Here is a 23,561-nt window from a genome sequence, read left to right on the forward strand (position 1 = left end):
GTGATGGGGAGCAAGCGGTGAAATGCAGAAGCATTTGCCTGACTGGCCAAGGGCCTGGCCACCTGGGGTCACCCTGCCTGCACTCCAGATCATGTCTGGAGCAAGGTGAAGGAGTTGCGGGAGGGTTACGCCCAGGCCCAGGACTTGGCCAGACGGTCTGGGTCTGCCACCACCACTTGCCCCTATTACAGGGAACTCAGAGCCATCCTGGGCCCCCCGGGACACCTCCTCCCCCCAGGCCACATTAGACACCACAGCCGAGGAGGCCAGCCCTGCTCCCCGAAGCCCACCCAAGGAGCCACCCCTAAGGATGGCAGAGGAGGGGTCCAGCAGTGAGGAGGGGGGCTCCTCATAGACCTCCCCTCCTGGAGCACCAGCCAGGCATCTGACCACTGGGGTTCCCCCCACCCCTGGCAGTAGACGGTCAGGTGTGTACCCCACAGGGCACACACCTCCAGGCCACGGGGCTGGGGAACCAGACACCACTGGGAGCCCCACACAGCCCCAGTGGACCCAGCCACAGCACAGTCCAGGACGGTGGCATGCCCATCAGTGCCCATCAGCACCCACACCCATGGACAGCACTGTGCCCTAATCCTGGGAGCAGGGGGACAATGCAATGGGGACACCCAACAGGGACACCACACCCACCGATGGGGACGGAGACCCTACCAGGGTGCTTGCTCCCTGGGTGACTACCTGGAAGGCTTCCAGGTGCTGCTGCTGCTGAGGGTCCATGGCTGCTGTGCATTGGACTGCGAGAGTGTGGCCAGCGCTCTGCAGACCTCCTGCTGTGCAGGCCAGGTGTGTCTGGGAGGGGCCTTTTAAAGGAGCAGCTTGCTGTTTCCCCGGAAGGGTAGTCCAGCCTGTGACCCCATCCACAGGCTTTCCTGGCCCCTTATTTTGATGGGGAGCACTTGTGTTTGTGGACGCTCCGCGTTTCCTTCCAGGGCAGTTCCTTTCATCGTTCCCCATTGCTACTTCAACGTTGAACATTGACAGCACCAGCCCCGGAGGATGTGTGGACATTGCGCATCGAAGTAGACTATTTTGATAGTTACTTCGAAATAGGCTACTTCAAGGCAGTGTCCTAGTGTAGACGTAGCCAAACAGATGCAAACTAAATAAATGTGCTTTCCTGATGAGATACTGAAGGATTAGACCAATAAGCCAAACCATGTTGCATACACCAGGGTTGCTGTGTGCAGTTTGCAAAAACAACTTCCCTTCAACTGACAAGTGTTTTGAATTATATTATTTTTATTGAATTATTTTACTATTTCTATTCCCTCATCTTTATCTTTAATTGCCACATCTAAACAACCTTCTGATTGTTTGTAACAAAACCATGATTCACTGGGCTGGGTGAATCAGCTGCAATCTTTGTCATGGCAAATGTTGAGAAAGGTCACAGGATAGTGATCGTGAAGAGAACAGAAGTGAATGTCTGCAGCATGGACTGATTCAGATAATTAAAATGTTGGGAAAACAAATGCTGGGGAGGCTCATGCAGCAGGCTTGGATGGTGGTGGGTTAAGTAGGCAGCTCCCTCGCATTCCTACCTGAAGGGTTTTAAGAAGCATCTGGAAATAATTAGCTAAACTGAGTTAATAACTGGAAAATCCAAAATCCTGAGTCCTAGAGGTGCGGTTGTGTTTGCCATCAGGAGGACAATGCTCTTGAACAGAAAATACAGAAGGTTAAATTTCATAACCAAGCCACCTAGCTAATAACAAGATTGCCCTCTGCTGGCAATCTTTACTGATGAAAATACAGCAATGAATAAAATACTTAAGATGTTCTTGTGCTAGAAATATCCACAGCAGCCATTCCAGAGATGGTGTGCACCACAGGCAATGTTCTATTTGGTACCTGCCCAAAACTCAGAATAATTCTGACCACTCTGGTGTAGACTTTTCAGTTAGTGTCCTCCTTAGAGTTTGGAATGCTCACGTACAGTTGTGCATGAGAAAGGTTCAACCAGAGCTTGGGAAGAGCTGTTGAAAAGGGATTTGCGACTTTGTGAATGTTTGCATTAAACTCTGTCTTAGGCTTGCAACAGTAAACTCACTTTGGCTATGTCTACACGAGAGGGGCTTTCTGGCAAAACTGGCCTTTTGTTAGAAAAACCCATGGAGCATCTACACACAAAATGAGCTTTGTCAGCAGTCAGTCACCAAAACTCAATGCATCCACTGGCAGCGTTGTGCCTCTGTGCATTCAGGTATAATGCCTTTCGCAATGGTATCCTGCCAACAAAAAGCAGTGTAGACACTCCGGGGCCCTTTTGTCAACAGACAGGGCTTCCAGTTCACCGGGCAGCCCTGTTTGCAGAGCTTCCAGCTGGCTGTTCTGTTGAGAGAGGTCTGGGATGTATGGCTGCTCTCTGTTGACAGTGAGGATTGCTCTTTTGATCCACTTTTATATACTTCTGTCAACAGAAGTTGTGCTGAGAAATCCCTTCTGACACTTCTGTGCACAGATGTTTCTTGTGTAGACAGAGTCAGTGAGTCTGTATTATCAGTCTTTGTCTTTGATAAAATGCTGGAAAGAAAAGTTTAAGATGCCACATGAAAATCAGAACCAGATCAGAGCTCACTTGATTTCCCTAGTGGCAAGCATTGAAAAAGTTAAAATTATAATGAACAAGAGGAAATATCTAAGATCAAGATGTCAATGTGTTTGAATTGCCTAACATCAAGCACAGTCATGCAAAGAAATAAGCAAAGCAGTTACTGATTTGTATAAAGAACCTTTTGTGTAAGCAGTGGTAGAAAGTGTTACTTTAAGCTGTCAGCCTAATTTCCTAAATGCTATTGAAATGACAACATACCATTTTCATTTGTTCACATGCACAAAGCACAACCCGCTGGCACAGCATTGCACTCTGTCTTGCAAACAAGTAGGGGTAGTATGGACTTTTAAAGAACTTAGACCAATTGAGTGTACTGATGTAGTGACTATAACTCCACAGTTCCACAGTGCAGTATTGCATAACCTTTCATTGTAGTAACTAATCAACTAATAAGAATATCCTATAAAGCCTGACAGTAAAATCATTTACAATTTTGGTAAAGAATTAAAAAGTGTAGTTGGAAGAGACTTCTTTAATGAGATACACTCATTAGTGTAACTAGAAGCACACTACAATTAAGAAACTTACCATAACAGATCAAAGAGTCAGAAATTCATCTTGATGTAAGAACGTGAGAGTAAGTGATACTTTTTAAAAAGGGCCACAATAATAACACATGAAATTCTATAATCTTTTTGTTAGCAGCCTGACGTTGTAGGAAATCCTGTTGGAACCTAAAACATTAGAGACATTTCTCAAAAACAGTCCTTCATTAAGCAGAAATCTGTGAGCCCTGAAATGCTGCCAAGGTCAGTGGAGAGAATTCTGCTGATGGATTTAACTTCTGCATCACCAGGTCAAAAATATCCCATGTGTTTCCTTAACTTGGTTATCATATGCCTGGCTGGCCTCAATCTATAGAAATCAATCTGTATACCCTGCTACATATTATAGATACAGAATGGACTATAAAGTACCACTACATATGACCTACACATCATCTAATTTCCCTGCCTGCTCTGGGCCAGATAAATTAACATCTTACCTCCCACTTACTGTCAGTTGACTGGAAACTTGAGCCTCCTGACAACCTACATGTGTTGAGACCCTAAGAGATCCATAGTCTTTGAACTCCTCCATTTACAGTCTCTTTTTGTGTTTATGTGTAAAAAATGACAATTAAACTTTATTCAGCAAAATGTGGTTTTTCAGTGACTCAGACATTACTCAGTCATAGTTTTTTATAAATGTATTCAGTATATGGGGACAAAAAGAATCATCCATTTCTAAAAGCATCCATAAAGAGTCATTTTTACAATCTTCTTGATGAAAGAGGCCTTTTCTGAGGTTTTCAGAAGAAAGTCCACTTCACCCTCAAAATTAGCTTTCTTTTGTTTTGTTTCGAATGGTAAAGGCTGGCTGCTTCTGAAGAGCCATTAAGGGGTCTGATTGTGGATCTTATAATGGAGCCGTGGTTACAATCTTAGCTATAATGAGGCTATGAGAATCTCCATATTCAATAGTTTACATTAGATTTGTGCAAATAGCCAAGGTTCTGCTTAAGAGTAAGGAAAATACAAGTCAGTCCTTGTTCCCTATGACACTGAGCTTCTTTCATGCCCCGCTTCCCTGCCTGCTCTCACACAGGGTAAAAGATTGACTTAGGTATGGAAGGATAATTTTGTAAAGCAGAAGACTGTGACCTAGAAAACTAAGGTCTATTCAGTGCTTTTCCGCATACTTCTTTTGTGATTGTGGGCAAGCCAGTCACCCTGCCTCTCCACACTGCAGCTTACTTATCAGGAAAATGAGGACATTAATACTTGTAATTCACAGCTCACAGGAAGGCTGAAGCTACATTTATCAATGTAGGAGGAACACTTTGTTACATGCACTTTAACATTAAGTTCCCTGAGGTAATCAGATGGAAGCCACTTGATAACAAAATATTATTCTTTATAAGGCTTTAAAATGAGGCTCAGTAACAAGAATTGATGACGAATAGCTCTTCGCCTCCGTGACAGGTCGATCAGATCTGATGGCAACTCCTGCTTCATTTTGATGTGTGATCCCTAAATCTAGAATTCACGTGCATGTAACTTACCCTCTGGAGAGGAGAGAGCACAATAAAAGCTTGTTTCCTTGTGCTGTTGCTGGTGCAGACACATTCATATAATGGCTGAGTCCTTGGCAGAAGAAATTCCCTTGACCCCCTCCTGAAACTGCTTCCAGAGCTTGGACTCTCCTCATATGAGGAAAATCTGTGATCCTTTAGGGAAGCTATGAGCTGTGTGAATAAACAGTAACTCCCATGCAACCAGCATAGGAACTATTGCACATACTTTTTGAGGTGTACAATATATTTAATTAACCTTACCAAGTGATACTATTAAGCAACATTCTCTTGCCCTTTCTCCCCATTACCGCTATAACACTTGAGAAACCCATAATTGTATGAGCAAAAGGATCAGGAAAGTAGCGGTTAGCAGAAGGCAATATACCCAGCCTGCTGGGACAGCAAACAAGCAGATCATGCACCTCCCATGATTATAAGGTGGGCTGTGTTTAACTTCAGGTTTAGCAGAAGAACAGCAACGGGAAACTAAGTTCCCAAGGCAATGCGTATACAAGTTGAACCTGTCTAGCTCAGCACCCTTGGGACCGAACTGGTGTCAGACAAAAGAATTTGCAGGACCATGGGCGATCAATATTGTCTAGCACATTACCAACATTTCCACTGCTTACTGGGCTCTTACAAGACATTTAGTGGTAAACTGCAGCTAGATAACAGCACAGAACACTGACAGCCATAAGTAGTCATCCGGCTAACTAAAATCATGCTGGATTACAGATGTTGCTGAATGAGAGAGTGCCAGACTAGAGAGGTTCAGTCTGTAGTTTGTCTATCAGGTGCATTTACACTTATGTAGCTTATTATTTGCTTCATTTGCTTGCCTTTCTGGATACCATGATTCATCAATAAATTCAGCTGAATAATATTAAGGATATATTGGTATCTTCGCTGCCAAATCTCCCCATTCTTTGCAGTCCCTATCAGTACTGTGACATTAGTCTAAAACTGGCCTAAAGACTCATGAAAAGATGGTGCATTAATGTTTTAAATTTATATTTACTGAAGTTTATATGGGCCTATGTTTGACAGAGTAATAGGGAGGCTAGACGGAAAAGAAAACACTAACATGGCTGAAAATTGCTGTCCCTCCCTAGGAAATGGTGCCTCCTTTCCAATTATGACCTCTCCTCATACTCATGATCAAATTGGGAGGAAGTTCCAGCTTCCGGCAGTTGTTGGGTGGGTTGCAAAATTGGCAAACACATGGATGAATACCAAGTTGCTTCAGGTACTCCTTAGTAACCCAGAACAACAACAAAACCATCAGCCAAAGACTCAGACATCTTGCAGGTATGCTGCCAAAGACAAAACATCTGACAAACTACTTACAAATCCCTGATTTTCACATATTGCTGGCGAGTACAGAGACTTGACATGTTGGAAACGTGTCTTGGAAAATGAACAATGGCTTCCTTTTTAATAACATCATAAAAATAAATCCTGTCTTTTCTTCAGATACATGAATATTTCTAAAAGATTTGTGGGGCAGAGAACCCTCAGAATTTACAGAGCAATGAGAATCACCGCTGTTGATTTGCCAAAGGAATGGCAATAACATACAGCTGCAACCAGCATGAATATCGTAGGTCTAGAAAACCAAAGGGGACTAAGAGTTAACCCTGCAATACCTGCCTGTAGGCCCCCTGCCACCAAGGGAATCCTCAACCCTCTGTTAAGCATCCAAGCTCTCTACCTGTAATTCATGACAACAGTTAGGTGGCTAAGAAAGATTCACAAAAGCCAATGCATTAAGTGGGGAGCCACCTAAATTAGCCAGTTGGAAATGCCAAAGGGACAAGAAGTCTAGGTCAGAGGAAATCTCCACTAGGAATTCATGGCTGTGACCCCACTTCTGGAGGTAAGCACTTAAGCCAAGTCAGTCCCTTCTTGCAAAAGAATGTTAGGAGGACAGGAGTCCCATTGCTGTACTTACAGCCTACTGGTCAGGATCCTCCCCTCTGACATGGATGACTTAGGCTCAAGCGCCCCACAGCCTGTTTTGGAGCAGGGACTTGATCTGAGGTGTCAGATATCTCAGATGAATACCCCAGCCACTGGAAAACGTTCTGGGGTGTAGTGGTGAGTAGCTTTATGTTTCCCATTGTTTCCTATTTCCAATACTGAAACAGTTATTGGGCCAGCAAGAGTGAGAATGAATGGCCAGTAACTACGGCTACAGAGTCATTTCCTTCCTCACTCCCACAAACAGTTAAATATTTCCTACCAAGTGAAACAGTTTCAACCAAAGCCTCACCCTTGAATGCCCAATATCCCAAAAGGTACGGCACTCACCTAGAAGCTGGTGACTCTTTGCTGACTCACACAAAGGGGGGGTTTAGAACCCACGTGTCAAACATCCTGGGCTATAAAGAAGAATCATGCTCACTGGCAGCTGCATTTTGTGTAAAACCCAATCCAATAAGCCTGCTCTTAGGCAGCCTCTGAACATGCCTACTGGATTAGGCCCCAGTGGTTACGCAAGCAAGGGAATGCCTAGTTTGAGACTCTCACCAGGACCTAAGTACTCAGTAGTGGCAGAACTTAGTTGGCTTTGTACATCCCACTGACAGAAAGATAGGCATCTATAGAGCTTTACATGCAACAATTTAGGTGACCAGGGAATTTAGGCACTTACAAGTTAGGCAGCACCTGAACAAGGTTTTTGAGGGTCTCAATTTTGGACATGTCTCTAATCTGGCAGTTAGGCTCTTAAATCCTTTTGCCGAGCAAGCACTTATTGCAGTCCACTTTCCGTTCTCCAACTGCCCTTCATTTTCATCTACATTCTAGTTGCTATTTCTAGTGATATCAGCCCAAACAGGAACCTCTGTTTGAAATGAAATCAGTGTCTCAAGTAATTTAATGTGGGGTAGTTATGCTATACCTTATGTCATCCAGCCAGATCAGCAAGTTGCGAGTAGCTGAACATTGCTCAACAGTACCTGAGGATCGGGGCTTGGATACATTTTGGGTTTGCATTGAATTATATCCGCTCCAATACAAAAAGCAGGAAACTGGCATTTTATCTAGGGAGACTCATCTTGCCCTAAAAGCCGTCCAGCAAATACAGGTTGAACCTCTCTCGTTTGGCACCCTCAGAACCTGACTAGTGACTGATGAGAGGATTTGCTGGACAATGGGAGGTCAATATTGTCTAGCACATTGCTAACACTTCTACTGCTTACTGGGACTCTTAGAAGATATTTAGGAGTAAATTACTGCTAAATAACAGCACAGAACACTGACAGCCAGCACTGGTGGCTGTGAACAAACTTTATGGGACCACAGGAAACTTGGCCACACCCATAACACGTAGTCATCAGGCTAACTAAAATCATGCCAGATTATAGATGTTGCGGGACAAGAAATTTTTGGATTAAAGGGGTTCAACCTGTATTACACTGAGATCACTGATTTACACATTCTAAATCCCTTCTCAGGAAAAAAAATAGGCTTTCCTGTGCATTCAGTTGCCATTAGACAAGGTTTATATTTATTACAGCTACCATATAACATAATAGCTGCGTCTACACGTGCACGCTACTTTGAAGTAGCGGCACCAACTTCGACGTTAGGCGGCGAGACGTCGAAGTCGCTAACCTCATGAGGAGATAGGAATAGCGCCCTACTTCGACGTTCAACGTCGAAGTAGGGACCGTGTAGACGATCCGCATCCCGCAACGTCGAAATTGCTGGGTCCTCCATGGCGTCCATCAGCTGGGGGGTTGAGAGATGCTCTCTCTCCAGCCCCTGCGGGGCTCTATGGTCACCATGGGCAGCAGCCCTTAGCCCAGGGCTTCTGGCTGCTTCTGCGGCAGCTGGGGATCTATGCTGCAGGCACAGGGTCTGCAACCAGTTGTCAGCTCTGTGTATCTTGTGTTGTTTAGTGCAACTGTGTCTGGGAGGGGCCCTTTAAGGGAGCGGCTGGCTGTTGAGTCCGCCCTGTGACCCTGTCTGCAGCTGTGCCTGGCATCCCTATTTCGATGTGTGCTACTTTGACGTGTAGACGTTCCCTCGCTGCGCCTATTTCGATGTTGGGCTGAGCAACATCGAAGTTGAACATCGACGTTGCCGGCCCTGGAGGACGTGTAGACGTGTCGCAACATCGAAATAAGCTATTTCGATGTTGGCTGCACGTGTAGACGTAGCCAATGTTTGTTTTCATCGCAGTACTGCCAGGTGGCTCAAATAAAGCCCCATTGTGCTGGCACTTTGTGCACACTTCATAGCACAAAGAGTTTGCAGTCTGAGTCATCCCAATTGCCAAAAATGCAACATGTAAACACATTGTCACTATGCTCCGGTAATAAGAAATAAAAAATAATTGCTCATGCAAATTATTTATTTTGCAAATTCAAAAGAAAAATGTTAGCACCATAAAATTCATGTCAGTGGGTAACATTTTCCTGTAAAACTAGGAAGGTCTTGGAGGTACATTGTATATGAGATTACTGAGAAGGTATAGGAAAAAATATTAGGAGTTACGTAAGCAGACTGCAGGATTCCTTCATGTCTTTTATAATGCTGTTTAAGCTTGTCAGTTTTGGGGATATGTGAGCTTTGTTTTCTCCATGTCACTGTCACCTTCTCCAAGCACAGCTACTTAGCAGCTAACAAGGTACATTTCTAGCCATTTGCTCTTCAATAAAATTGGGAGGCTGGCTAACTCACATACTTGCAGGAATGAAAAAATTACTCATCCAAATTATGTATTTAGTGGGTATAGATCAGAAAGTGATTTGGGCGGTGTTGGAGTCATATGGAGTGGATAGCAGACTGATACAGTTGTTGAAGGATACCAATGACAATGCAGAGGCAGCAGTGAGAATGTGCGGAGAGTTGGGAAGTTGTTTTAGAACGAGTAGAGGTATGAGACAAGGAGATCCGATATTGCCGAGTTTCTTCATCACGCATCTAGAGAGAGCGATGGACAAGATCAAGGAGGAGGCAAAAGGGGTATCTGTGCATGGGATAAGAATTAACAGCTTGAGGTTCATGGATGATATAGTTATCATTGAGGAAGATGAGGAGCAAAAATGGTGCAGGTGCTAAATGAGGAAGGGAAGCAGTACAGACTGATCATGAACATTGATGAAACAAAAACAATTATATTTGGCGATAAGGAAATAGGAAGGAAGATCAGTATAGATGGGCTCGAACTAGAGAATGTAGAGAAGTTCACATATCTGGGGAGCAACATAACGTATGATCTAGACTGTAAGAAGGAAATAGCAACTAGAATTATGAAAGCAAGAGTGAGTTTGAAGGTGATGGATAAGAGCTGGAAAAGCAAAGCGATTAGCTCAGGAATGAAGCTGAGCATTTTGAAAACGTGTGTGTTCAGCAGCATGTTATACGGATGTGAGACATGCATGATAAAGAAAGATTCAAAGGGAAGGATATTGGTGTTTGAGAGGAGTTGTTATAGAAAGATCCTGAGAACAGGATGGATGCAGAAGGTCACCAAAGAGGAATTATACAGGAAGATACAGCTGAAAGAGAACCTACTGCAGAAGGTTATACAACACAAGTCAGAGTTGTTTGAGCATATTTGCAGAATGAACGAGGAATGAAAAATCAAGACCCTGGTATTCAGCATAACTGATGGTTCGAGGGGGAGACCCCACAGAGAATGGGTAGAGGATATAGTAGATTGGTGCAGAGCTAGTCTACAGAAACTAAGTCACTCCACACTAGACAGAGAAAGATGGAAGGAAATAGTGAGGGAGGCATCAGACACCAATGGGCGCTGAGCCCATGGTTGATCATGATCATGATGAAATGGGCTGGGTCTGCCAGTAGGGAGTGGGTGGTAATTCTGTGGGTTTATATGGGCCAAACGGCAATCTGAGAGAGATACTGGAAAGAATTCAGGGATATTCTGACACTTGCTGTCTCTAGCTAAGTAAGTCCCTCCCCTCTGGTTGCTTAATAGTACAGTCCCATCTTTGTCTTTGCCCTCTTTACTCCACCTCATCCAGTTGCTAGATCTGGACTGACATTTACATAAATGTACTTTTAATCACTATTTTATGTATGGTAATTATACAAAGCCCGTGATGTTGACATTTAAATACAGGTTGCACCTTCCTGGTCTGGCGTGGTTGGGACTTGACCATTCCTGAATAAGATAATTTGATACACCAGGGTAGGGCTGCTGCCTTGGGCCCCCAAGCCTAGCAGGCACCTAGCCTTGCCAACCCCTGCACTGGGCTGCTCACCCATCTCCTGGGGCCAGGCAGCAGATGGACTCCACCCCCTTCCCAACACTCTCATAAGGGGCTCCAGCACAGTCCTGACCCCACGTTGCCCTCCAGTGGGGCTGCTGGGGGACTCTGGCCCTGGCCTTTGGTTGTGAGGAAACACCAGCTCCAGTTGGGGCTGCCCCACCTCGGGGGTACCGCATGGGGGTTTCAGCCTAGCCCATGCTGCTCCAGGCCCCGGATGGACCAGCTGCCCAGGCTGTCTGGTTCAGTATGTTGCCAGACCAGAGACTGCCAGTTTTAGGAGGTACAACCTGTACAATAAATAATTTAAGACAAAGAGAGCAATCTCTGTTCATCCAAATTGCACATACTGTACTATTTGCTGATAACCTGCTAAACGAGGCATCAGAGTTGCTGCATATGTGCATTTAGTGCCAGCACAATATTTCAGCTGCACACAAGAGGCTCCATCATGGCTTCTAACTACTGGTTTATGATGGGGGCGGTGGAGAGCTCTACTGCCCCAGGGAGAGTTCTGGGTGGGATTGATACAGCAGGGACAGTTCCAACTGAGATATTAAATTATCCTCCCCAAAGACAGGCTTGCCTCATCCCCCCTCATTAATATATGATGAAAAGGTAACAATTAGATGGAACAATCAAAAAGAAAGAAAAAAAAAACAGTAATGCGGTTTCAGGAAACAAGGCTACAAAGGGTGATGCAGCATCTGCCAGGGCCCTGATGATGCAGTGTGTTCCAACTGCTTTGTTGCACTCCATGGTGCAAAGCTGAACTAAAAACTGGCCTAGCTGGCCCCTTAGGGAGTCTCCCTGCATAACTCAACTTCAAGAGGTGTGGAGCTTTTATGCCTTTCCTCCCACCTCCTGTCTGCTGGCACAGGAATTGTGTCTGGGCTCTCACACACTCTAGTGATCATGGGCTGCCAGAATAATGGCCCTTTCAGGTTGTGTCCATGTCTGGCACAGCACAGATCAGCCCTGGAAGTAGGGAAGAAAAGGATGTTAAAACCCATCATTACCCATCTACACCAAGCTCCACCATGTTGGCCACAAATGGATTCAAAGTAACACCTCCAAATAGTTGTAACTCTAGTAGGCATCCTTCAGTCTACGTAGACTATGGATCGCACCCTTTATAGTTTCAATTTAGGACTTCATTTACAGCATCTACTGTGACTGTGAAGACCCACACGAGAGTGACACTCCTTGCTGCATCTCTTGCAGATGTGGTGGGTGTCTGGCAAGTCCTTAGTGTACTTTCTGTGAGCTCGCTTCTCCTCTGCTAGCTGTCTGATCCTCATCTCGCCCTTCTGAAGGCCCTTGTGTAACCCCTGCCTCCATCTGCTGCGGTCGTCTGCTAGCTCTTCCCAGTTGTCCAGCTCAATGTCTACCTCTCTGAGGTCTCTCTTGCAGACATCTTTGTAGTGCAACTGGGGGCATCTGGGAGGTCTTTTGCCAGAGGCTAGCTCACCACACACAATGTCTTTTGGAATCCTTCCATCATTCATCCTGTGGACGTGGCCAAGCCAGTAGAGCCAACGCTGCCTGAGGAGGGTGTGCATGGTTGGGATTCCAGCTTGCTCGAGGATGGCGGTGTTGGTCACTCTGTCCTTCCATGATATTCCAAGGATGCGCCTGAGGCAGCACAAGTGGAAGATTTTTAGCCTCTTTTCCTGGCAGGCATACAGGGTCCAAGTCTCGCTGCCATAAAGGAGGGTGCTGAGGATGGAGGCTCTGTAGACTTGCATTTTGGTGTGAGTGTACAGCTTGTTGTTATTCCACACTCTCTTGCTGAGTCTGGACAGAGTTGTGGCTGCTTTTCCGATCCTCCTATTTAGCTCAGTGTCCAACGACAGGGTGTCAGTGATGGTGGACCCGAGGTAAACGAACTCGTGGACGACCTCTAACGTATAGTTGTCAATGCTGATTGATGGGGATTCAGCAACATCCTGATCGAGTACGTTTGTCTTCTTTAGGCTGATGGTAAGCCCAAAGTCCTTGCACGCTTTGGAGAACTGATCCAGCAGTTTTTGAAGCTGGTCTTCTGTGTGAGACACTACAGCAGCATCATCTGCGAACAGCATGTCTCTGATGAGGACTTCTCGCACCTTAGTCTTAGCTTTCAGCCTTGCAAGATTAAACAGTTTCCCATCAGATCTTGTGTGCAGCAAGATGCCCTCTGTTGAAGATCCAAAGGCATGCTTCAGGAGGAGTGCGAAGATCTCGAACAATGTCGGAGCAAGCACGCATCCTTGTTTGACGCCGCTCCTGATTCTGAAAGCATCCGATAATGCGGCACCATATTGGATGGTTCCTTTCATGTCTTCATGGAACGACTGGATCTTGAGTAACCATGGAGGACAGCCTATCTTGTGGAGCAGTTTGAACAGACCATCCCAGCTGACCAAGTCGAAGGCCTTGGTCAGGTCAATGAAGGCTATGTAGAGTGGCTTCCTTTGCTCCCTGCACTTCTCCTGCAGCTGCCTTAGAGAGAAGAACATGTCAACAGTAGACCTCTCTGCGCGGAATCCGCACTGCAATTTGGGGTACACCCTCTCAGCAATCTTCTGGAGTCTGCCAAGGATGACGCAAGCGAACAGTTTACCAGTGACACTTAGGAGGGAGATTCCACGGTAGTTGTTGCAATTGCTTCTGTCTCCTTTGTTCTTATACAAGGTTACAATGTTAGCGTCACGCATATCCTGTGGAACCTCACCCTCTTTCCAGCACAGGCACAGAAGCTCATGTAGGGGTTCCACGAGCGTGTCCGTGGCACACTTGATTACCTCTGGTGGTATACCATGCTGGCCAGGGGCCTTTCCTGCTGGAATGCTGTCGGTGGCTCTCTTCAGTTCATCCACAGTCAGTTCCTGATCCAGTTTGTCCATTACTGGTAGGAGCTCGACGGCATCGAGGGCTGCGTTAACCATAACGTTCTCGTGTGAGTACAGCTCGGAGTAGTGCTCAACCCAGCACTCCATCTGTTTGGCTTTGTCAGAGATGACTTCACCAGATTTGGATTTCAGAGGTGCCATCTTGTTCTGGGTGGGTCCTAATGCCTTCTTCATACCCTCGTACATTCCTCTGAGATTACCAAAGTCAGCACAGGTCTGGATGCTGCTGCATAGCTGGAGCCAGTGGTTGTTGCACAGCACCTGGCAGTCTGTTGTACTGTTCTTCTGACCGCTCTAAGTGCTTGCTGGGTACTCCGGCTCGGTGAGCGTTTGTACTCCAGGAGTGCAGCGCTCTTCTTTTCAATGACTGGAATCATCTCATCGGAGTTAGCTTCGAACCAGTCGTTTGTGTTTCTAGCTTTTCTTCCAAACACTGACAAGGTCATGTTGTAAACTGTATCCCTCAGATGTTGCCATTTGGATGCCACATCGGCGCCCCCAGGGCCGCTGCGCAGATTTTCCTGCAGGGTCTCTCTGAACTTTTCAGCTTTCCCCGAGTTTGCCGTCTTTCTGGCGTCAATGCGGGGCCTTCCAGAAGGTTTAGAGCGGTACAGCTTCTTGGGTCTCAGCTTGAGCCTGGAGCAAACTAGCGAGGGATCTGTATCACAGTCAGCACTATGACAGCTGCGTGTCAGAAGGACGTTTTTGAGGTTATTACGCCTAGTGATGACCACGTCTAGTTGATGCCAGTGCTTCAAGCGTGGGTGTCTCCACGACACTCTGTGCTGTGGCTTCGTTTGGAAGAATGTGTTTGTGACGCACAGATTGTGGTACGTGCACAGTTCAAGGAGATGCTGTCCATTGTCATTCATTTTTCCCACACCAAAGTGTCCTAAGCAGGAAGATCATGAGGCCCAATCAGCTCCAACTCTTGCATTGAAGTCACCCAAGATGTACAGTTGTTCACGAGCGGGTATTTGCGCTACAGCAGCACTAAGCATGTCATAGAACTTGTCTTTTACTTCTGGTGTGGCGTACAGGGTTGGAGCATAAGCGCTGATCAGGTGGACAGGACCGGCGCAAGTTTGAGGCGTGAGCCGAAGAAGTCTTTCTGATCCTCCCATGACTAATTCCACCATTTGTAGAAGGGTGTTTCTGACAGCAAAACCTATACCATGCTCTCTGGGTTCTTCTTGGGCTTTACCCTGCCAGAAAAGGGTGTAGTCCTTTTCCTTTAGAGATCCCGAATCTGCGAGTTGCATCTCTTGCAGTGCAGCGATATCAACTCGGAGCCTCTTCAGTTCCTCGTTGATGACAGCGGTCTTTCGGGTGTCACTGATGGCCTGAAGATCTTCAGTCAAGATGGTCAGCATGGTCCGCAAATTCCAGCAAGCAAGCTTAAATTGTTGATGTTTCTCATTTCTTGTTGATTTTCTTATTGGTTTGCCTGGTGCCCATATTTCAGTCACTTGTCAGGTTCAGGAACCTTAAGCCTCACGCATCCAGCGAGGCAGGTGAACTGTGGCGGGACAGTACCCTATTGGCTGGGGGCTGCCCAGCTTGAGGCGGGCGGTGACTGTCCAGTGAGTTGCGAGGATGTCTCCCACCATCAAAGGCAACCCCGGTGCTCGTTCTCTATGCCAATCAAGCAAGAGCTTATAACCGGTATCTGTTGCCTCCCGTGTTGATGCAACACTGTTCAGCGATGCCGGAGTACCTCTCCGGGCGTGAGCCTGGGCACTTATTATGGAGACTCTGGGCTGCCCAGACACCAGTGTCCCCCTCTCAGCTTTACTGATATAGTCCAAAGGAGAGGATAACCTCCACGTCTGGTACCAGCTCAGCTGCAGGAGTTGCCAGGACAGTGCCAGAAGTTGACACCGAACCGCCTTCAGACTCCACTCTGGATTTTCTGTCAGGGTTTACTCCCTTAGCCTTTCTCCTTCCCAGGATAACCCACAAGGCAGTGGGGTGTGGAGAATGTGGTTAAGGATCCCACTACTTCATACCTCTCTGTCACCACGAGTCACCATAGCTCCCTGTGGAGCAATGACCTCATATCTCTGGGACCCTCCTCCCCACCTTTCGCACCGCCCCCCCAGCTACCATCACCATAGGACCCTCCCCAACCCACACTAGAGTTGTAACTCTAGTCAGATAGTAAGGCAATGTGACATTGCCAAGGGTACAATGTGGAGTGCTGGACAGCTGCGTCTCCTCAGTTTTCCAACCTGGGGTGCCACTTACACTGCTTCACTGTAGAAGCCACTGCTCCTGGTCTGCTCAGCTACAACCTCCACCAGGTACACTGCAAGAGCACTTCAGCTTGCCTCCCTGGAACTGTGCTGCAGAACAACACCAGCAAATTCCCAGGCCCAGACTTACCCCCAGAAAGATGCATATTGTACAGCACAACACTCTCCTGGACAATACAAGTTCCTATTTAGGCCACCATTTCATTAATTGAAAATATGCACAAACGTTGTTGTCTCAAACGGAGGTTTCCAAAGATTTCAATCCAAACACACTAGCTTAGACAAAACAATACAACTTGCTTATTAACTAGAGAAAGATTTTTAAGCAATTGCAAGTAATGAGGCATAAATGTCAGCATTTGTTTGAAGGGAAAGTGCAACAAATAGCTAGGACAACAATCTGAAGTAAATTGAAAGAAAAGTCTTCCTATCATCACACGTTTACAGCAGTCTGTCTGGAATCTTTTCAGCCAGGACCCTTCCTTCAGTTCTATGGGACTTCTTCTGCCTTTGAGCTGTTGTTGATGTCATGAGTAGGCATGAAGAGAAAAGGGTAAGAGGGGAATTTACTTCCTTTTTTGTAACAATTCTCTTCTTCTATAGTCATCTTCAGCTGGCATTTAGGCAACAGCAAATCTGTTTACACAGGAACCACCAGCTTTTCCATTGTCAAGATGTAAAATTCTTGCTCACATCCTTTTTCCTGACAAAGAATGGCTGCTTACCAGGTAATAGTCTATTTCATTTATTTTCATTTCATTGACACCTGGCTGAGGCACCATTTTGCCTTTTGTCTCTGAAGAATTGGTTTATGCCTCCTTTTCTTAACTTGGAGACTGTCTTAGTAAAACCATACAGTAGAATCTTATCACTTTACATGCAATGTTGCCACTCATATTTTACAGGGACAATAATGATCAGGAAATTATGGGTTTTCAAATGATACCTCACAAGACGTACTATGTACAAAAGCCATCATAGGCCATGTCTACACGAGCCCCAAACTTCAAAATGGCCACGCAAATGGCCATTTTGAAGTTTACTAATGAAGCGCTGAAATACATATTCAGCACTTCATTAGCATGCGGGCGGCAGCCGCACTTCGAAATTGACGCGGCTTGCCGCTGCATGTCTCGTCCAGACGGGGCTCCTTTTTGAAAGGACCCCGCCTCCTTCGAAGTCCCCCGGAATAAGGGGACTTCGAAGTAGGTGGGGTCCTTTCGAAAAGGAGCCCCGTCTGGATGAGAAGCGCGGCGGCAAGCCACGTCAATTTCGAAGTGTGGCTGCCGCCCTCATGCTAATGAAGCGCTGAATATGTATTTCAGCGCTTCATTAGTAAACTTCAAAATGGCCATTTGTGTGGCCATTTCGAAGTTTGGGGCTCGTGTAGACGTAGCCATAATCTTGTAAAAGGATGGCCATAGAGATATAGCCTGTCATAGTGGGTCCTGGAATCATTAGGCTATACTAAGGATAGATGGAAGGAGAGCAAAAGAGTAGAGGGAGCATGTGGCAAGTGAAAGTCTGCCAAAAACAAAGTAGCAATGAAAAGAGAAGCAAGAGGTACAGCAGGAAGAACAGGGAGAGACACAGTCAGACAGTGGGGAAAGGGAAACGAAACTATTCTCTCTCAGAATGACTTTCTGAAAGATTTCTGGGAGGAAGAAGCCCCAAAACGCGTTCCCAAGATGTCCTATTGTGAGTACACAGGAAATGCACAAATACGTTAGATTATCCTATAATACTTCATGCCAGTGCTTCTCTCCACCAGTAGTAACCGTGAGATCTATGAGACGATAGTCATTATTCTGACAAGGGTGGCAGTCTGGTCCTTGTTTACATAAATTGGAATTAGTGCACACCTAATACCCACTTTGCCCCCAAGACAGAATATTGGCATCAAAACTTCTTGGCACGGGGCTAAGGTACAGGACACTTGCAATCCCCTCTAGCCATATTCATGCAGAAACAGAAGAGATCTCAAAAGACATGAATGGCTACAGGAAGAGGTCTCTTACCTGCCAGATTACTCAAGGCAAATTGTCTGAGATATGCTTCTGCTTGATTTTCATGTGGGAAAATAAGTCCTCTTTGCATCCAGGAAGCACCTCTAGAGAGTTCTTTAAATGACTAGACAAAGAGCTGAGCTGATGGAAGCTTACAGCAACCCAGCTAAGGTACCTCTAAAGAGAAGTCAGCATCTCCTATCATGTTTGTTATGGGTTCCATATTAAATAGAGGAAGTTTAGTGACAAGGCCATGACATTTATTACTAAACCCTTGGATGCGTACACTGGAAGAGGAAGTTAAAATCCATTTTTCTGTACCTAATAGAAATACCTGTGATTTGTAGGCCCATAAAATTATTCTGTTTGTAGTTTATTCATGTATTTGTGTCACACGTTGGGTTTTGGGAGAGTGTGTGAAAGGCCTTTCATAAGTGTTTATGAAAAGTTCCACAGTGACAACTGTGGTATATGAAATCCTCAGGACAATTAGGGTGTAACATAGCAATAGTGAAAGCTCCCCTCATGTTGTCTTGAGAGTATGATTTGGAGGAGATGCTTTCAGGGATGAAAGAGAGTGTTCAGATCTAAAGGTCCATTCAGTTTTTAGCCCTTCTGCTGCAACTGCAAACAAGGATGCTAGTTTGTGTCATTTCTCAAGGTTTTTTTTTTTAATTAGGTGGACAACTATCTAATAGGAAATAGACAGAGCTCACTCATGCAGTTCACATAATATGACTCAAACCAAGTTGTCCATATATGCTCCTCCTCTCATATGTATCTACGCTGCTTTGATTATCTGATTTGGTAAGGTGGTCACTCCACACCTCACCTGCAACTGGTAAGGAACTAAACCCAAGATGTCGCATGTAGAGAAGAATTAGGCTGGACAGCAAACCATAATAGAAGATGGAGTTCTGCTGAGCAGGAGTAGGCAGGACCAATAAAAAGCTAGCAAGCGAAGCCCTGAAGGGGCTTATGGTTGACAGTCCTTGAAAGAAGGAAGGTGGGTGGGTGAGTGAGTGAGAGATAGATGAATAAATAGTATGCAGCTGCTCCATGGAAGAAGAATGTTAAGGCTCAAAAATGAGGGTAGATGATAGAGCAGAAAGATAGGAAGGAGTCTGGGAGCCAAATACCATTGTTGCTAGACACAGAGTCTCTGGACTAGAACACAGAATACTGAGCTGGACAGAGTAGAAGGATTTTAACCCCTTATCAGCCCTGGAGAAAGAAGCACACAATATAGCCTTGAACTGGAAAATTGCCTGGAGTAGCCTGCAGATAACTGATCTAGTAGGACTTTGATGTCCCAAAACGGAAATGGTTGTGGTGACCTGGCTGGATGACCACATCATGAAAGGGGAACATGCTTTAGTCCGAGAATAAAAAAAAATGCAGAGAGAACAAGTGACTGAAAGGGGCATCTGATATGGACGTAGTGGTGAGTTAATCCCATTGCATGTGGGCTTTTAATAATATATGATGGCATGGACCAGGGCTTTACATTGTTCATTGTTTTAAAATTCTGAAAATCACTTCTGAAAGAGCTGTGTTACTGAGTTAGCATAAATTAATGGAGGGGAAACTTTGAATTCTAGAAAACAGGATTCCTGTAGTGGTGTTTGGGTGTTTTGTTTTTTCCTCCTCAGAGAACAATAGCTGCTCTTGGACAATAGATCAACAATGATGGTGAATTGTTCTAACAATTTTTACAATATTTAATTTTGTTAGCCTCAGGTAAATCCCTGGTCACCACACAGTTATGCATAATTAAGTGTACAAGTTTATAATCCCATTTAAACCAATTGGATGACTCAAAGGAGTAAACTTAAAACGGCATGCAAATTTATCCAGAATCTGGCCTAAGTAATTTGTTAGTGCTCACAATATTTTATGTCTTTAAAGAGTGCGTGTGAGAGAGTGGATACAATGGATTCTTAAAATCAGACTTCACTGAAAGCAGCTATACTATATTATCATTAAGACTACATTTTAGTCACAGGTATTTTTAATAAAATTTCCTGGACAAGTCACAGGCAGTAGGCAAAAATTCACAGCCCATGACCAGTCAATGTCTTGCACTATAGACTCCTGACTAAATCTTTGGTGCTCTGGGGTGGGGAGGCTGGGAAAGTCACAGAATCTGATAGACTTGCAGCCTTAATTATCATTTTAACTAATGACTACTCCTTTAAAATGAGTGCCATTTAATCTTCAGTCCTATTCCAACCCTTTCACATGGTGTGGTGGGAAAGAAAGAAGTGCCAATCCCTGCACTATGGCCCAAAATTATTGGGGAGAGGAGCATTGAGCCAAAGACATCTTTACCGTCTCTCTGTAATCATGGAAAATCGTCCATGGCAACACTGGGGCTGTGGACACACTGCATTCCACTTTTGGAAGCGGAATGCAAATGAGAGAGATCAGCAATGAAGATGAGGTGTGGATTTACATATCTTGCACCTCATTTGCATATTCACATGTGATCTTGCTTCCAGAAGAGCCTTTTGTGGGTGCAAAAATGGCAGTGCAGATGGGGTTTCTTCAAAAACAAACCCTGTTTTCAAAAGAACACTTCTTCCCATTTTGGTTCAGAAAGAAGGGATCTTTTGAAAATGGGGGTTGTTTCCAAATGAACCCTGTCTACACGGCTGTTTTTGCTTCTGGAAAAGGCTTTCCCGGAAGTGAGATCGCATGACAATAAGCAAATGATGTGTGAGATATGTAAATCGCTGCCTCATCTGCATGTCTGATCTCGCTCATTTGCATTCTGCTTCCAAAAGTGGAATGTAGTGTAGCCACAGTCTGGATGATTCACTCTGAGGTTTATCCACTGTATTGGTGTTGCTGAGTGGAGGGAGGTATGATACCATCATACAACATCGATTCCGTGGCAGCAACGCAAGAAGTTCTCGTGGAAGTTCGTGCTGACTTTTTTGGCATTAAAACAATTTATGCAAGTGCTTTTCTATACGGTAAGCCAGGAGCATGGAAAAACCGGGGGTTTGGGAAGAGAAGCACCCAAAAGTGAGTGGAAAAGTAATGGTAATACAGCTACAAAAGGAGTCATGGTGCCAGCACTAGCCCAAAGGTTTGGAGCAGATGCCCAACCTTCAATGCAGATACAGGACCTTGTCCACAAACTCCTCTGGCTGGAAAACCACAAGGCCTGTTGAGTTAGAATCATTGGATTGTAAGTTCAAAATGTCTCATGTAAGTTTGCTCTTCTGATGGATTTTTCTATTAGAGTGAAAGTACAGCCTTCTGGACACTTATTTCGAATTGAATAAAAGATGAGAATCCTTGAGTCAGAAGTGCTGCCCACTGTAAACCCCCAAGTACCAGCTCTGTGGAAGCATTCTTTCACTCTTGTTCTGAAATACTACATTAGAAAAGTATACAGTTTCACTCGAAATGTGGCAAGTCATCTTTGCTTCAGACATCAGAAGACAGTGCCTGGAAATGCGGAGGACATGCTATTAAATGTACATGTCAATATGGGACTCAGAAATTGGCCCTCAAAGGCCTGTTATACCTCAAGCAAGGCAACACAAAAGAATTCCCTCAAAAGCTTATCTCCCACTTCACTCCCAATGAATCCTCATAATAAAGCAGGCCTCTTAGTTTTTAGCATACATTATTTAATAGTGTTACATATTGCAAGGACTCCTGAAAAGATCCCCCCAGAAATGGTAAGACTAAAATATGCAAATATACAGTATCTGTGTAAAACAAAACAAGGCAAGTTTCAGCACTCGATGTGAAGTAGTCAGTGTTGCTAATGCTGCTGTGTGTGTACACCTACTGAGGCCAATTACGTCATCATAATTCTAGTATTATTGATACCCAAATCTCCTTTTGGTTATGTAACCTTGCCCAGATTTTAATGACAGAAAATTAAAGTAAATGGACAAAGAAAAGGTCAGACTCTGAGAAAGACAGTAAAGATGGGTCAATTTTGTGACACTCCCTGCTTTTCTTATTGGGAAGCTTGGAAAGACAAAGAGATTATTATAAAGATTCCCCCTAGACATCACTACATCCTTTCCATCTGAAAATGGGCCAAATCCTGCTTGCTTTCCTCATGTGAGCAGTTGTATTAAATTACTGAAATTAGATGCCTAACAAGCCACTGAAATCAAGGGACAAATTCCCTCAACTTCAATGATGGCATTTAAATAAGAGAGTAGAATGTGGATGAAAGCAAAACCCCACCTGCTAGAGCCGAACTGTTTTGGATTCATTAAGAAACCGTCCATAAAGTTCATTAAGGATCATTTGGAAAATATTTGTGCCACAAAAATAAGTAATCCCATTAATTGTTTCAGTGGTAATAATTCTAGAGAGCTATGCAGTGATAATGACATTTTACAAAGCAACTGCTGGTGTACTTGTGTTCTAATTCATATTAATAATACTCTAACGAAAAAATTCTTACCCCAAAAGTTTGACGGCCATACGCTCTCCAAACGAGTACTGTTCTTATCCATAACATCAAAAATAACTGCAAAACTGGTATGTCCACGACGGAGCACCAGATTTTGGTACGTCTGCAATTCAACAGGAGAAGAAATGCTTTCACACAGCCGGTCACATTGTTTTGCTTGCATACAAGGAAATAGAAGTATCACATTTCCTGCTCAGACTCAAATTAGCAACTGTTTTTCTTATCTTGGAGTTCCACATGGTTCCTGAGTTAGGAACAATTTCCCTCTCATCATTTCCTCAGCTAAGGAGTGAATTGACTTAAAACAATACCAAATCTCCTCCTTTTTTTGAAACTTGCTACTCCATCCAAAATCATCTGAGAGGAGGGTGCCTTCCTCTGCCCCACAGCAAATTCTCTCACCCTGCCTGCCTTAAGCATTCCAAAGCACCTATTAGACTCAGTGAGCCCTTTGGATATACTGGGAAGGATGGATTGGGAACCTATAAAATAGCCTTTCCTATCTTTTTATATCATGAGAGTATGTTTTATGCATTACCATCCATTATTTCTCAACTAGTATGAAAGGTTACGCATCACAGTGTGACCCTTACATGAATATTTGTAATGACCATACTTCACAGTTCCTCTGTTTTGTATGGGGAGGAAAGAGAGAGGCTACATTCTAGAAAACATTTTTTTGTATTCTGAACGTTGCCTAGAGTAACCAGATGTCCCAGTTTTCATAGGGACAGCCCCAGCGTTTGTGGCTTTGTCTCATATAGGTGCCTATTGCCCTCTCTTCCTGTCCCAATTTTTCACCTTTGCTAGTCCGGTCACCCTAACTCTGCCTAGTGCTGTGAGGTCCAAATTGCTACCTGCGGTTTGTGCCCAGGACTGCAAAAGAAATAATAAATCATAACACACCTTCTTTACACCCCAAAAATATAACTAAGAGACTTCATGGTACATACATTGTTTATATGCTACATTTCAGTGAAAATGTAGGAGTAGTTGAATGCAGTTGACTATGTATTCTTA

The 23,561-nt window shown here is 44.6% G+C and overlaps 1 protein-coding gene across 1 annotated transcript in view; it reads right to left on the reverse strand.

Moving 5' to 3' along the window:
* MYCT1 (MYC target 1) overlaps positions 1-22,704 on the reverse strand; it is a 38,897-nt gene extending 16,193 nt beyond the window's left edge. The window contains exon 1 of the mRNA XM_074988705.1: positions 22,533-22,704. Within this exon, the coding sequence (XP_074844806.1) occupies positions 22,533-22,704 (172 nt within the window). The remainder of the gene's footprint in view (positions 1-22,532) is intronic.
* Between the last annotated feature and the right edge of the window lie 857 nt (positions 22,705-23,561).

This window comes from Carettochelys insculpta, chromosome 3 (genome assembly GCF_033958435.1).
Source record: "Carettochelys insculpta isolate YL-2023 chromosome 3, ASM3395843v1, whole genome shotgun sequence".
Classification (NCBI taxonomy): Eukaryota; Metazoa; Chordata; order Testudines; family Carettochelyidae; genus Carettochelys; species Carettochelys insculpta.